The sequence below is a fragment of the Macroventuria anomochaeta genome (genome assembly GCF_010093625.1).
Source record: "Macroventuria anomochaeta strain CBS 525.71 unplaced genomic scaffold BU25scaffold_29, whole genome shotgun sequence".
NCBI classification, from domain to species: domain Eukaryota; kingdom Fungi; phylum Ascomycota; class Dothideomycetes; order Pleosporales; family Didymellaceae; genus Macroventuria; species Macroventuria anomochaeta.
The window spans coordinates 232479-244946 of NW_022985390.1; the positions used below are offsets into that span (position 1 = coordinate 232479).

General features: G+C 51.6%; 4 protein-coding genes across 4 annotated transcripts; 3 read left to right on the forward strand and 1 right to left on the reverse strand.

Annotated features, from left to right (window-relative positions):
• Positions 1–747: 747 nt before the first annotated feature.
• Positions 748–2245, reverse strand: BU25DRAFT_413286 (uncharacterized protein). The gene has a single exon (XM_033707002.1). It carries the CDS (start codon positions 2158–2160, stop codon positions 811–813), a length of 1350 nt encoding a protein of 449 aa, XP_033558935.1. The 5' UTR covers positions 2161–2245; the 3' UTR covers positions 748–810.
• A 431-nt stretch (positions 2246–2676) lies between these two features.
• Positions 2677–3885, forward strand: BU25DRAFT_373529 (uncharacterized protein). The gene is made up of 3 exons (XM_033704041.1): positions 2677–2777; positions 2824–3169; positions 3239–3885. Exons 1-3 carry the CDS (start codon positions 2709–2711, stop codon positions 3739–3741), a joined length of 918 nt encoding a protein of 305 aa, XP_033558936.1. The 5' UTR covers positions 2677–2708; the 3' UTR covers positions 3742–3885.
• Positions 3886–5055: 1170 nt separating this feature from the next.
• Positions 5056–7337, forward strand: BU25DRAFT_423853 (F-box/WD repeat-containing protein pof1; the record flags this gene model as incomplete). Its single annotated transcript, XM_033708241.1, has 5 exons — positions 5056–5568; positions 5629–6275; positions 6328–6690; positions 6739–7087; positions 7146–7337. The coding sequence occupies 5 exons, from the start codon at positions 5056–5058 to the stop codon at positions 7335–7337; spliced, it is 2064 nt and encodes a 687-aa protein (XP_033558937.1).
• A 3102-nt stretch (positions 7338–10439) lies between these two features.
• On the forward strand, positions 10440–10928 carry BU25DRAFT_347556 (uncharacterized protein; the record flags this gene model as incomplete). The annotated part of the gene is made up of 1 exon (XM_033703159.1): positions 10440–10928. One exon carries the CDS (start codon positions 10440–10442, stop codon positions 10926–10928), a length of 489 nt encoding a protein of 162 aa, XP_033558938.1.
• Positions 10929–12468: the final 1540 nt, after the last annotated feature.

A 12468-nucleotide genomic window follows, 5' to 3' on the forward strand; every position in this document is an offset into this window, starting at 1 on the left:
ACATCCTGGTGAACCCGCTTGACGGTCTACACCATAATGACCTTCCAGCACTTCGGATGCAGGTTCTCCCCGGACTTCAATATGGTTGCGGTGTATATAACCTTTAGGACCCGAGAGTCAGAAAGGTCGGCCTTTTTGTATCGCTGCGGGGCCGCATCAAATATGCTAATCAAGCACATGTGCCTAATCGACAACGACCCAACAGAATGGACACTTCATGTCCTCAAGCGCAATATCAGCGGTGTTGATGCGATCGAGACTTTTGACGAATTCGACAGCATTGACTTTCAGCTTTGGGTCGATGCGTACTCGACCCACCGAGGCGACGTTCATCATCTCTTGCACAAACCACAGAAGTCGTGCACCGCCGGTAGTTACTGAGCTTTGTGCCAGAAGCTGAGCTGAGCTCGGCATCGTATGCGGCATGGTTTCGGGCTCGTTGATCGGTAGAGAAGAGTAGGCGTTGTTCGGTAATGCGGCTCCGGGTTGAACTGACTGAGATTACTGCCAAAAGGGCGTGGGCTATGGGGACGGCCATGCCGCAGCAAGAAGTAGGGCATTGTATGGCGAGAGCTGTTTCTACCTGCGGGTGGAGAGATGATCTCCTGCTTGGCTACGGCCATGGCTCAAGTATTCCCTGTTGACAGGAAGGGATGAGAAGATACGAAAGAGACCGGAAGTTGTCAACAGTCATTGGAACGTGAGATTTTGACCACAAGTGAGCCATTCATAACATACACTCTTCATGTCAATTGGAAAAGAAGACATCGAAGTCTGACTGAAGCGGAGCTCAAGGCAACCCCGCTTGCCTCACACTGTGTCGTACTCTGGCGGTGGAAATGCCTGGGGAGGTGGCCTTGCAAGCGACCGTCCGGCTCCAGCCACGCCATCCTCCTCTGGCACGTGACTAAAAGTCCAGCCTGAGACAAATTGAACTTTGTCCTTGCAGACTATTCCGGACCATTCATTTTTGACGCACTCGCCCCATATCTCAACCTGCAATTCGTGTTCCAAAGTCATGCCGTAGCTAGAGAAACTCGGTATGATCGCCTCGTCAGCCTTCGATATCCGCAATTCTCCAAAATTGGCCAGATTGATGCCATCTTGTAGTGGCTCGCCCTCTCCAGAACTGAACTTCTTGTCAAATAAAGTGGTCGTGCGTTGAGCGCGGTCGATGTGCTCGACTGCACGGTTGACTGAATTCTTTGGCTGCGGAACAAACGTCTCGTAAGTGGAGATCACTTGTACGCGTACGCGGCGCAGGAATAGTGGCGGAGGTTCGGGGATGGATGCTGACCGATCTAGGTGTTGCAATATAACATGTATCGGGAAGTTTGAACCAATGACTATCACTCGTGGAGGTGTAGCGAGGACGTTGAATCGGTAGAAGGGGATCTCGCTGAAAGTCTCGATGCCAAAGAAGAGCTCCTTCTCTACTAGGAAGTCTTTCACTTTGCTGAGTTTGTTGCCTTTCTCCTTATTGGTTGGTAATAGTTTTCGCGTTCGGATGAACTTATAACGGCATTGTTGTTTCGGGAGACTGGTGCCAAAATCCAAGTTTGGTTGCAATAGGGACAAGTCGTACTCTGGCGCTGGTGGCATGAACTTTACTTCTTGTCGAATTCTTAAGGATGAGTCTGCCCTTGCCTCCAGATAATACGAGATGCCCGGCGCGACTGCGATCTCGGCATTCATCAACGTGGTGCAACTCGGAGGCAGAGGGAAACCTGGGGAGTGCTGGAACCGAGGATGGCCAAAAGAGTCTTTCGAGTAATGCCATCGCCGCGACGCGGGTGGTGTCTGGACTGCCACATGCGGGAATGTGAACTGAAAGGGGAGCTCGACTTTGCCATCATCAGCCGTACCTTGGCGTAGGATATCGTAGTTCTCGCCGGTACCGGAGGAGGTGAATAGCTCTTGCTCAAGACGAAAGAACTCAGTCTTGCACCCTTCGAGGTCTTTGTCGTAAAGAATCGAGATCCCCTTGAATATAATGCTCACATTCTGAGGTCTTGCCGTAGGATCGACGCGTACCACGCCATGTACGATGTCTCCAGCAGTGTAGACGTGCTTTGCATCCGAGAAGACATTGATATATAAAGGATTCTGTGCCAAATTGGTGTGGGAAGCCCCTGCGATAGATATACTTGCGGAACGCATGCCTGCTTTGCTGCAGGTTCGAGATCAAGTTGGAGCTTGCATGGCGGCGCGGCAACTGAAATGTGGACAAGGCGGCGTTGTCCGGACAGGCTGGGGGGTGAGAGTGCGGGGAAGAACGCGGAGGTTTACTTATTATACCCAAGAAGGATGCGCGACACAATTAAGCCTGAAATTACGCCGTCAGGTGGCAGCTCAATTGCATGATTTTATTGCATGCTGGCGCAGCATCTCTGGGCTGCTGTGCTTGATCAATTTGGCTTCATTGGTCGTGCTCTGTCTGCCAATAGCTGCAATTGTTCGGTTTTCACGGCAGCTCAAGAGCCTTTGACTTTGACACGCCATGATGCTGCGCCTGCAAAAGCAATGGAAGTCTGGCCACGGGAATATTGCTTGTGTTGTTTGTGTGGAGAGATGCGTCGTTGTGATGCTTCGATTGGTGCTGGTGAAGCTAGGGTTTGGTGAGGTCATGGATCTTTGCGGGAAGGCGCGAGTCGCGACTTTTTGAATATCGCGAGGATTCACGACGCTCAACACCATCAACCACCACAATGGCGTCCAACTACACCTGCAGGGCATGCTCACGAGCGTTCTCAAGAGCGAGCTCTTCTTGGCTACAGGTGTGAAAAGATACTGCGCCTCCAAGAACTAAGCTAATATGGTCAGTCGAGCAACAAGACAACTCTGCGCCGCGCGCAACGAAACTTCTCTACAACCGCGCCGAGCCTATATCACGCATCGCACGGCCTCAACGCAGACGTCAGACCGGAAGCCATCAAGAAGCCGTATCCCAATGTCAAGTCTGGCGTGTCTGGACTCGCGCAGAAGCTGCGTGAGAAGGCACCGTTGATGACAGAGCCTTACGTTGCATATGGCGCCACACGAGAGCTGATCAAGGAATGCTCAAGACCAGGAGAATACAAGATTCCCCAGGCACAGCAAAAGGGCGCCGAGATCCCTACTATCGAGAATGGTGTGCACCTCGGGGAAGGTGAGGGGTGGTGGTACGAGAGTGAGTGTCCTTGGCTTCCATTGACAAGCTGCTGCGCCCCCTCGATGATGCTCTACTAACGATACGCAGCTCTCGGTCTCAAGCCCACTTTTGCCAATTGGACGCAAATCACCTTCATCCACATGTATATGCTGCAAGTACGCTTTCGGATGCTGCCAGAATCGCACGCCAGCACATGGATCCAGCATCTGACGAATCACGCCTTCTATGCCGCTGAAGACCGACTCGTCGTGTGGCACAAGTTCAATGCCAACTCTCTTCGACAGAAGCACCTCAAAGACATGTTCTCGCAGTGGCGTGCTGTCCTCCTCTCGTACGATGAGGGCCTTATGAAGGGCGATGCCATGCTGGCAGCTGCCGTCTGGAGAAATTTGATGGGCTCTGAGGAGGACGTCGACTTCCAGAAGCTCGCTCAGATTGTAGGATACATGAGGAGGGAGCTGAAGAGGCTGGAGAATGCAAGCGACGATGAGGTCGTCAATGGACTCTGGAAGTTCAAGGGCGACCCAGGTGAAGAGGTCAGTCTCGTGAAGCAGTCAAGCAAGATGATGCAGGAGAACACCAAGGCTTAGATGTGTGACGCAGTCACTCACCTGCACTGTTTCCACGTCCCCCGTTGTACCAAAGCGCGCTGTATACTATGTACTCCAACTGTATAGAAGACCCACCACGAATAAGTCAGGGCAACTGAAAGCATCACTACAACCCATAATTGCTCGCCTCAAAATTCACAGAACTCGAAGCACAGCGATGACACCGACGTTCCTTGCATAATTCCCAGTAATCTCCGGAATCCTGCGGGAGTACCCGAATCGTGCAACCTTAGGCTCTTTTCTCGAGTCTTAGTGCAAGTGAAAGACCTTTGTTCAAGGCCATGAAACATCAGAGCATTCGGAACTGGCTCCGATTTCGACGAAAGTTTCCCCTTGAAGGCGTTCGCAGTGCCTTTGTTTGCAGAACGGCTTGTCGTAATCAGGCCTTCAAAATGTTGGGGACGCCAACTTTCACTGTCATGTTGGCGACTTTGGCCGGAAAGCCTCCGGTGAAGTGGACATTGGCTACGTCAGGCGGTGGTGGGTGCTGTGAAGGAATACCTGTTCAGCCTTGTAGACATCACACACCGACAATCTCCGCACTGGCCTCTTGTTTGAGGCTCACGAGTGCAGTGACTGTGGCTGTCGTTTTGTGGTCATGAGACAGGCACCAAGACATGGTCGTTTGAGGATGTGAAGTTGGGGCGCTAAAAATGGCACCCTGACGTGCCTGAGAGCACCCGGCAAACGTTCACGAAGGTGACGAGGGCAGCGTGGTGTGCAGGACAGTGCTCGTGATGTCTCTCAATATATGGATCCGCCATTGAGCAGCTGCAGGGGTTCTGCTAACCTACGATCGTGTGAATAAGCTTGGTGGTTAGCACGACGCCCCCTTGGCACTGCAGTAGTTAGCAGCCCTTAGAGATCTCACACTTCCAATATGCAGCGTCACCACTCTCGAGATCCTTTCACGTTCGCTCTGTATCGCGCCTGTGCTGCGTTTGCTGTGCATGATACCCCGGTCTGTTCGCCTTGTAGCGTGTTGCCATCTCGGAATCTAGCAGTTTCCCCCTGGTTCATCTTGTTGCGTGCTTGACCGCTTGCCTCGACTACTCTCTAGCCCCGAAAGCAGACGAAACACCTGCGGCGGCCCCCTCACACCCTCAGAAGCATATACGGATCCCTGGGCGCGCGCTTGTACCTGAAGCCCTTGCCTAGCCTGCCCGCCTATACCTCGCCTGTCTCCCCTTGCACGCCGCGGTTGTGTTCGCTGCAGCAGTCGCACCAAGTCTTGGAAGGATCAGCGCATCCGACACCTGAATGAGAGCCAGCGTTCAGTTTCCACCGCACACCATGGAGCACGACGACGACTACTTCACACCCCAGCACGACGGCCAGCACAGCGCCGGCGCCCAGATCGACTCAGACACCGACATGGCCGCCTCAGCCTCCGCATCGTCATCGCGGGCCGCCATGCTCTCGTCGCCCGTTGCGCACACCCGCAAGCCCAGCAGACTGTCGCGCTCAGGAGTACCACGCCCAATAATAACACCTACGAGCCCTCTGTCGTCGACAATACCGCATAACCTGCTTCCCTCGGCGCCAGCATCGCCGCCAACACCAGCGCCGAGTCCAACACCGACACAGCGAGCACCTGATTGGAGCACAGCAGCCGAACATGAAGACTCACACATCAAGGCCATACGAGGGCATTTCGGTGATATGAACAGGGCAGAGCGCCTGAGGTTATTAGGAGAACTGCTTAACCTCTGCGACAGCCAAGAACTGAGCTTCGTCGCCGAGTTCGTAAGCCCGAGGCTGAAAAAGGACCCGTTCCTGGTGCTTCCCACAGAGCTGTCCTTAAGGGTACGTACCTCAGATTGCTGCCTGATCTAGTGTTGTCTTGGCGGCTGACATACCGTATAGATCCTCGAATGCGTGGATGACCCCACCACACTCGCGCGAGCGTCACAGGTTTCTAAGAAGTGGCGTGAACTAGTCAACGACGACGGCGCTTGGAGGTTATTGTGTCAGAAGTACTCATTTAGGCAGCTTCTGCCCCACGAACGGAACGAACCGGACTCCCCGAGCGACGAGATGGATACCGAACAGCCATGGGCGCAGGAGCCAGACCGCGCATCGAGAGCAGACGACACTCTTACGAACAAGCTCCTAGAAGTGGGATCACCGAGCGCAGGGACTGGAGAGCTACGAACTCAAAGTCTGGACCGTAATGCGAAGAGGACTACGTCGCAGCGCAAGTCGAAAGCCATCACATATCGATCACACTTCAAGCAGCGGTATATGGTTGAAACAGCATGGCGCAACGGCGGTGTATGCGACGCACGACAGATCACACCAGATCAAGGTGTGGTGACGAGTCTCCATCTGACGAAGAAGTACATCGTAGTCGCGCTCGACAACGCTAAAATCCACGTCTTTGACACAGTCGGTGACCACCAGAAAACATTGCAAGGACACGTTATGGGTGTGTGGGCAATGGTGCCCTGGGGCGATTTGTTGGTCAGCGGTGGTTGTGACCGCGATGTACGAGTGTGGAACTTGGCTACAGGGTGCGTTCGAGCATGAGTTGAGACTTGAAGGTTGCTAATTGTTCGATTGCAGGTATCCTCAGTTCACACTCCGCGGACACACTTCGACAGTACGATGTTTGAAGATGTCAGATGCCAACACCGCAATCTCCGGCTCGCGAGATACAACATTGCGAATCTGGGATCTGAAGAAGGGCATCTGCAAGCATGTTCTGATCGGTCACCAGGCCAGCGTTAGGTGCCTGGAGATTCACGGCGACATTGTTGTATCAGGTAGCTACGACACCACAGCGAAGATCTGGAGCATCTCAGAGGGCAAGTGCCTGCGCACTCTTACAGGTCACTTCAGTCAGATCTACGCAATTGCATTCGATGGAAAAAAGATCGCAACAGGCAGCCTGGACACAAGTGTCCGAATCTGGGATCCAAATGACGGGTAAGTTATTTGTAACACCTCTAACGTCCTTTTACTAACGCGTGACAGAAAATGCTTGGCTGTGCTACAAGGCCACACCTCACTCGTTGGACAACTCCAGATGCGCGACGATATCCTTGTGACTGGTGGATCAGATGGCTCGGTTCGAGTCTGGAGTTTAGCAACTTACCAGGCGATTCACAGACTAGCTGCGCATGACAACAGTGTCACCAGCTTACAGTTCGACAACACGAGGATCGTCAGCGGTGGTAGTGACGGGCGAGTCAAGGTCTGGGACCTGAAGAAGGGCACCCTCGTACGAGAACTCAGTACACCAGCGGAAGCAGTTTGGAGAGTTGTGTTTGAGGAAGAGAAGGCAGTCATCATGGCCAGCAGAGTTGGGCGCACAATCATGGAGGTAAGTCACACCACTTCGAGTACTTACTTGTGTGACGAAATGACTGACTCGAAATTAGGTCTGGGACTTCTCCCCACCACCAGACGAGGACTACGACACACCACGCTCCGGCAGTCCAGCAAGCATGCCTGATCACCTCGACATTGAACACCCCCGTCCTCAGTCCGCTATCCTTCCTCGTACAATGCCGCTTGTCCAGGAAGACGATGGTGCTGGCGACGTCACGATGGCAGATGCTGGCGAAGTCTGATCAGTTCTTGGCAACGAGCTTTTTGACATTCTACGACACACGTTTAATGCTTGTTTGAAGAGTTGGCATTGCGAAGAGGGACACGGAGCTTACGGTTCATGACCAGCACTGGCCAACGCTACACCACACTTTGTCGATGTCTACCACCACCATATTATTATACCCCCACCACAGCGCCGAGTCGCTACCTTCGACGCCGCATATGTTGTTGACCACGCGGCGGACGAGCACCACACCACATACTTCTGCATTCCGGGCGTACCATATCATAGCATCTATCATTACCATCTATATCCAGCGACCGGACAGAGGTTTGGGAGGATCAGGGAATTTGTTGTCACGGCCATTTGGAGGCCAGTCATGTATGAAGCGGATCTGATGAGTTGGATTACGATCTGTTTTCTGTTGTTATGGGTGTTGTTATGACCGACACGGCAATAGGTAGGGTTGAACTGGAAAAGTTCAGGAATTCTGGAATTGGGATTGGATAAATTATTGCAAGTTTTACTTCACTGCACATCACTTCACTCTCATTTGCCAGGCTATTCTTTGCTCTGGCAATTCTTCCGATTGACTGGTCCCCTCTACCAAGTACCTAAGACTGGGTTTTCCTTGATGGCTGAGACGCATGACAAGTTCTCGTCACTTGTTCCGTGAGCAAGAGTGGAGCTTTGAGAAGCGAGAGGGAAGTAAGAGGGTAAGTGATAAGATGGGACGCCAGTTGCGTGGAGGGTGGTTCTGCGCGAGGAAGTGACAGTGAAGGTAGCCTGGTCGAAGGCAGTAGCATGGGAGGAAGTATTTTCTAGGGAATTGGAGGAAGTAGCGTTATGAGGAAGTAGCGTTATGAGGAAGTAGCGTTATGAGGAAGTAGCGTTATGAGGAAGTAGCGTTATGAGGAAGTAGCGTTATGAGGAAGTAACGTTGCAGGAGTGGTGCTTCAGGTCGCAGGTCTGAGGCAACTTGCTGCTCGATCTCCCTTCTATAACGCTGAGCTCAGCATACACACCTACCAGCTGTTCATGCCTCGTAGAGTGGAGATGGAGTTAGAGCGGTATTGTGATACCGCATCAGCATTTGACCCGATAATTCATTTGGACGAGCGATCTCGTCTTCCATAGTCTTGGACTCACATAGGACGTTAAACCAATCAGTCAATTAATTGGACGAGCGCAGCGGGCGAACCAGTCTCTATCGATCTTCCGTGAGCGCCTGTTGGAATTACAGGTGTTGTTGAAAAGTCGCAGCAGCAACAGAAAGCAGGATTGAACACGCAGTTTGACTACAAATCTGCATGGATATTATGGATAAAGCCTGATATAACTGAACTCTCACTACCGTTTCTTCTTTAGTATATTTCGATCAATTGAGGTTACACAGGAGGGATACTGGCCAACTCGTCAGTGGATAGATCCAGGCGCCTCCACCAGTACACACTGACTATGCGAAATCTGGAGCCACCTAGAGGCCGAAGTAGAAAGAGCCCATCTACTCCATCTACCCAGGAAACGTGGTCTTTATTACGAGCGTACGGATGAGAAACGCCTATGCCATACTCGGTGCCTAATATTCTGCTGCCATCACCCTAAAAGCTGGCGCTGATGAGCTTTCCGAAGAGTGTTGATTACACACCACATTTTTTCTTGGTAGAAAATCGCAGCATCGCAAAGTAGACTTATCCCCGACCGGACGCGGTAACTTGGACATCCTGATCCAGTCTCTATAACACCTGTCCTCACCGTTTCTGTAGCGTTTGGCAAGTAGTGTAACGGGAACTTTGCTTGAACCCCTAGAAGTGTCGATATGAGGTGCTTGAACTCTCAGACATGGTAGAATTTGCCGGTAAGGTAATTTAATAGTTACAACGCTAATCGGCGAAGACATCTGATTCACTGAACCGTGTTTCAACGAAAGTGACGGATGTGTCCTGCGGCGATGCGTATTGAACCTCAGGCGTCCATGATTTAGGCTTCCACAAAGGACCGTCCGGGGTCGAATGTAAACCATCGAGCTACTCGTGCAAATGCTTGATGGTGAAGTTGGGCGCCGAAATCAGATCCATCTCGCTGCAATCCAGCTTTGTCAGTAGAAGAATCTCGAGATTTCCAGCACTTATGCCGGGGAGAGTGGACAGTACGCATGTGGGAAGGATTGAAGGATTAAACTGATTGCTCTACCTGCTACGGAGGGGAGCTATACATAAGGAAATGTCTACGTTGATGTTGTGTAGCTGTCAACATGTAGTCGTGCGACGTAGCAACTAATGAGCAGATAAGCGCCTATGCGGCCGACTGCAAGTAGACACCTCAACCATGACAACTTACAATGCAGGCAGCAACTGCGTCAGCAAGGACGTATTCTAACATCCGATTCGTAATTGATCGAAAAGAGCCTTTTTTCCCCAAAGGGGGTTGCTCTAGTAGGGTGTACGTGACGACTGTGAAGGCAGACTGAGCAAGCTGAGTATTGCATAAGCTTTATCTCTTGGGTCCGAGCAAGACGAAATCAGTGAGGCTCTCAACCATCGTTCTAGGCGCTGGTTTGTAGTAGGATACATTTTGTCGGGAAGATGCTTATTAAGCCGCCAAAAGACGTCGGGAGAAAAGCTGTCACGGTTAGGGTGCTCCTGCCTGTCGTACCCTGTCACGGTTTAGACTACGTGAGGAGAAGCCGACTATATACTGGCCCTGGAAGTCGCTATTCCAGAACAGTATATACCAGGGTAATAGGGTCTCAACCGAGACCACAACATATTCAAACACACAGAATAGTGAAACACAACCTCAGTTCAATCCTTCAATTCTTCCCACATGCGTACGGATCACTCACAATCCACCGCAATACCCCACCTGCCATGAGAGTGACTGCCACGTCACACTAGCGTTGTTTACAGCTACGCACCTATACATACTGTTCGTAGCTTCACCCAATACAACCTCAATTCAATCCGTCAACATTTCCGCACAAGCGTACTGTCCACGCTCCTCGATAGTTATGAGCCCGGCTGCACTATAGGATTGTTCTCACTTGTTACTGCGTTCACCCACGACGCACCCTGCCTGGACCTCTGCTTGAATCCAATCATACACAACTACAGCCTCTGCAATGGCTACTGGGTCTGATCCCGCTGTGACGGGTGTCACTGTCATACTGAACACGCCTGACGACTGGTTTGCCTGGTTGTTCATTCGTCAAGACGTTGCCGATTGCCACGGGCTCTGGGAATACATCAATCCCGATGTAGCAAAGGAGAATCTGCCTGAGTTGACGGAGTCTCCTGAGCCTCAACTTACTGATTACAAGGCTAGAGCTACTAAGCTCTCTGACCTGGACGCTGAAGATCGAAAGTCCTATCGATGGGAGTGTGATCGATGGGAGCGCCGCCACTCTGAATACCGCACACATGTGAGGGCAATGGCAGACCTCAACATAGACATCAGCATGACAATCGCTGTCCGTCACATCCACCTGATCATGGATCATGAGACACCATACGACCGACTGGTTGCTCTCAAGAGGTTCCTTTGTCCAATAGACGCAACTCGTCGCCGTGAGCTTGCTCCACAAGCTTCACACAAAGGTCAAACACGTTGATATCCACCAACTCTGGATACGACAGGAGGTCACCGCATCACGCATCAATGTTCAATGGGCTCCTACTGATCCTATGCCTGCCGATGGACTCACAAAGATACTACCAAAGCAGAACTTCACAGAGTTCGTCCGTCAACTCGGCCTCGTCGATATCACTGAGCGCCTGAATGGCCTGCGTCAGGCTGACGGCGACGACCTCGACGCTATCTACATATATTGAGCTGATACTGATCAGCTGTCGTCGACTCTCCGCCTTTGAGTCTACGCCAGCTGGGGTGTGTGTCACGGTTAGGGTGCTTCTGCCTGTCGTACCTCACCTGCCATGAGAGTGATTGCCACGTCACACTAGCGTTGTTTACAGCTACGCACCTATACATACTGTTCGTAGCTTCACTCAATATAACATCAGTTCAATCCGTCAACATTTCCGCACAAACGTACTGTCCACACTCCCCAACAAAAGCCAACTAGAAGAGGTTCCACGCCATGTTTCAGCTCCACGTAATCGGTGTTGACCTGTAGAGTGACTGCTCTGGTCGGAAATATTTCTTGTATGACCCAGACGCGACTGAAATACTGGCAGCGAAACAGCATTTCCAGCGGCTCACGAGTTTCCAGGCTTGACAGTCGAGCTCCATTTTGATAGGCAAGTCAATGACGAGTTTCCGGGCTTAACGGTCGAGCTCCATTGTGATGGGCAAGTGAATGCAGACATGAACTCGCAGGGCACTTCGGTAGATTTGATCCATGAGGCTGACTTGGTGGTTCCGTTCGTTAACATTCGACTGATTTATGCACATAGCATCTACCCTGAACCTGCTGTATGCTCCTAGTCGCCGCAGTCAGCGCAGTGCTGCCTCGAAGTTCTTGGTCACATACAGAACGCTGCTGTCACAATATACAGGTTGTGACTTGCTGCTCTCCCCATCTTCTGTTGCCCAGGCGTATGAAACTGCGTGGTATCGTGCGTTTCGCAAGTCAGATAGTTCGAGCATACAGTGTAAAGATCTGAATCTTCGGCCGGTGCAATAACTATCAGCCGGATCGTTTGCCCGATTTTCAGACATCGTAAACCGGTATAAACGTAAGGCTCCACCTGGGCACGATTGCGCAACCATGTGTCGCCGCATGCAAGGCAGCTTCGCAGCCCATCGAATTCTCGAACGTCGGTGTGCTGACAGAACGTAGATATGCTGGATGGCAAAGTGAGGATTGATTTCTAACGTCATGAAAGAGAAGATGAGAGGAGAGAAATGGTCTACACCAGGTTGGCGGTGTATTGGTGACGATGGCTTGTGAGGCGTAATGCTAGTGCACGTCTGCATGACGCGAGACTGTGTATTAAGCACTGCCCCATCTGGAGATCTGACAGCGCTCTTACTGAACCAGAAGTGTTCAATCATTACTGACGCTGAAAGCTCAAACGGAATGGGAATTCGATGGGTTGATATTGACGTTCATCCTCGATCGCTATTGTGTAGGTTGAATCATGAATGAAAGATCCTCACCCTCAGGACACCTCAATGTACCGATTTTGCCT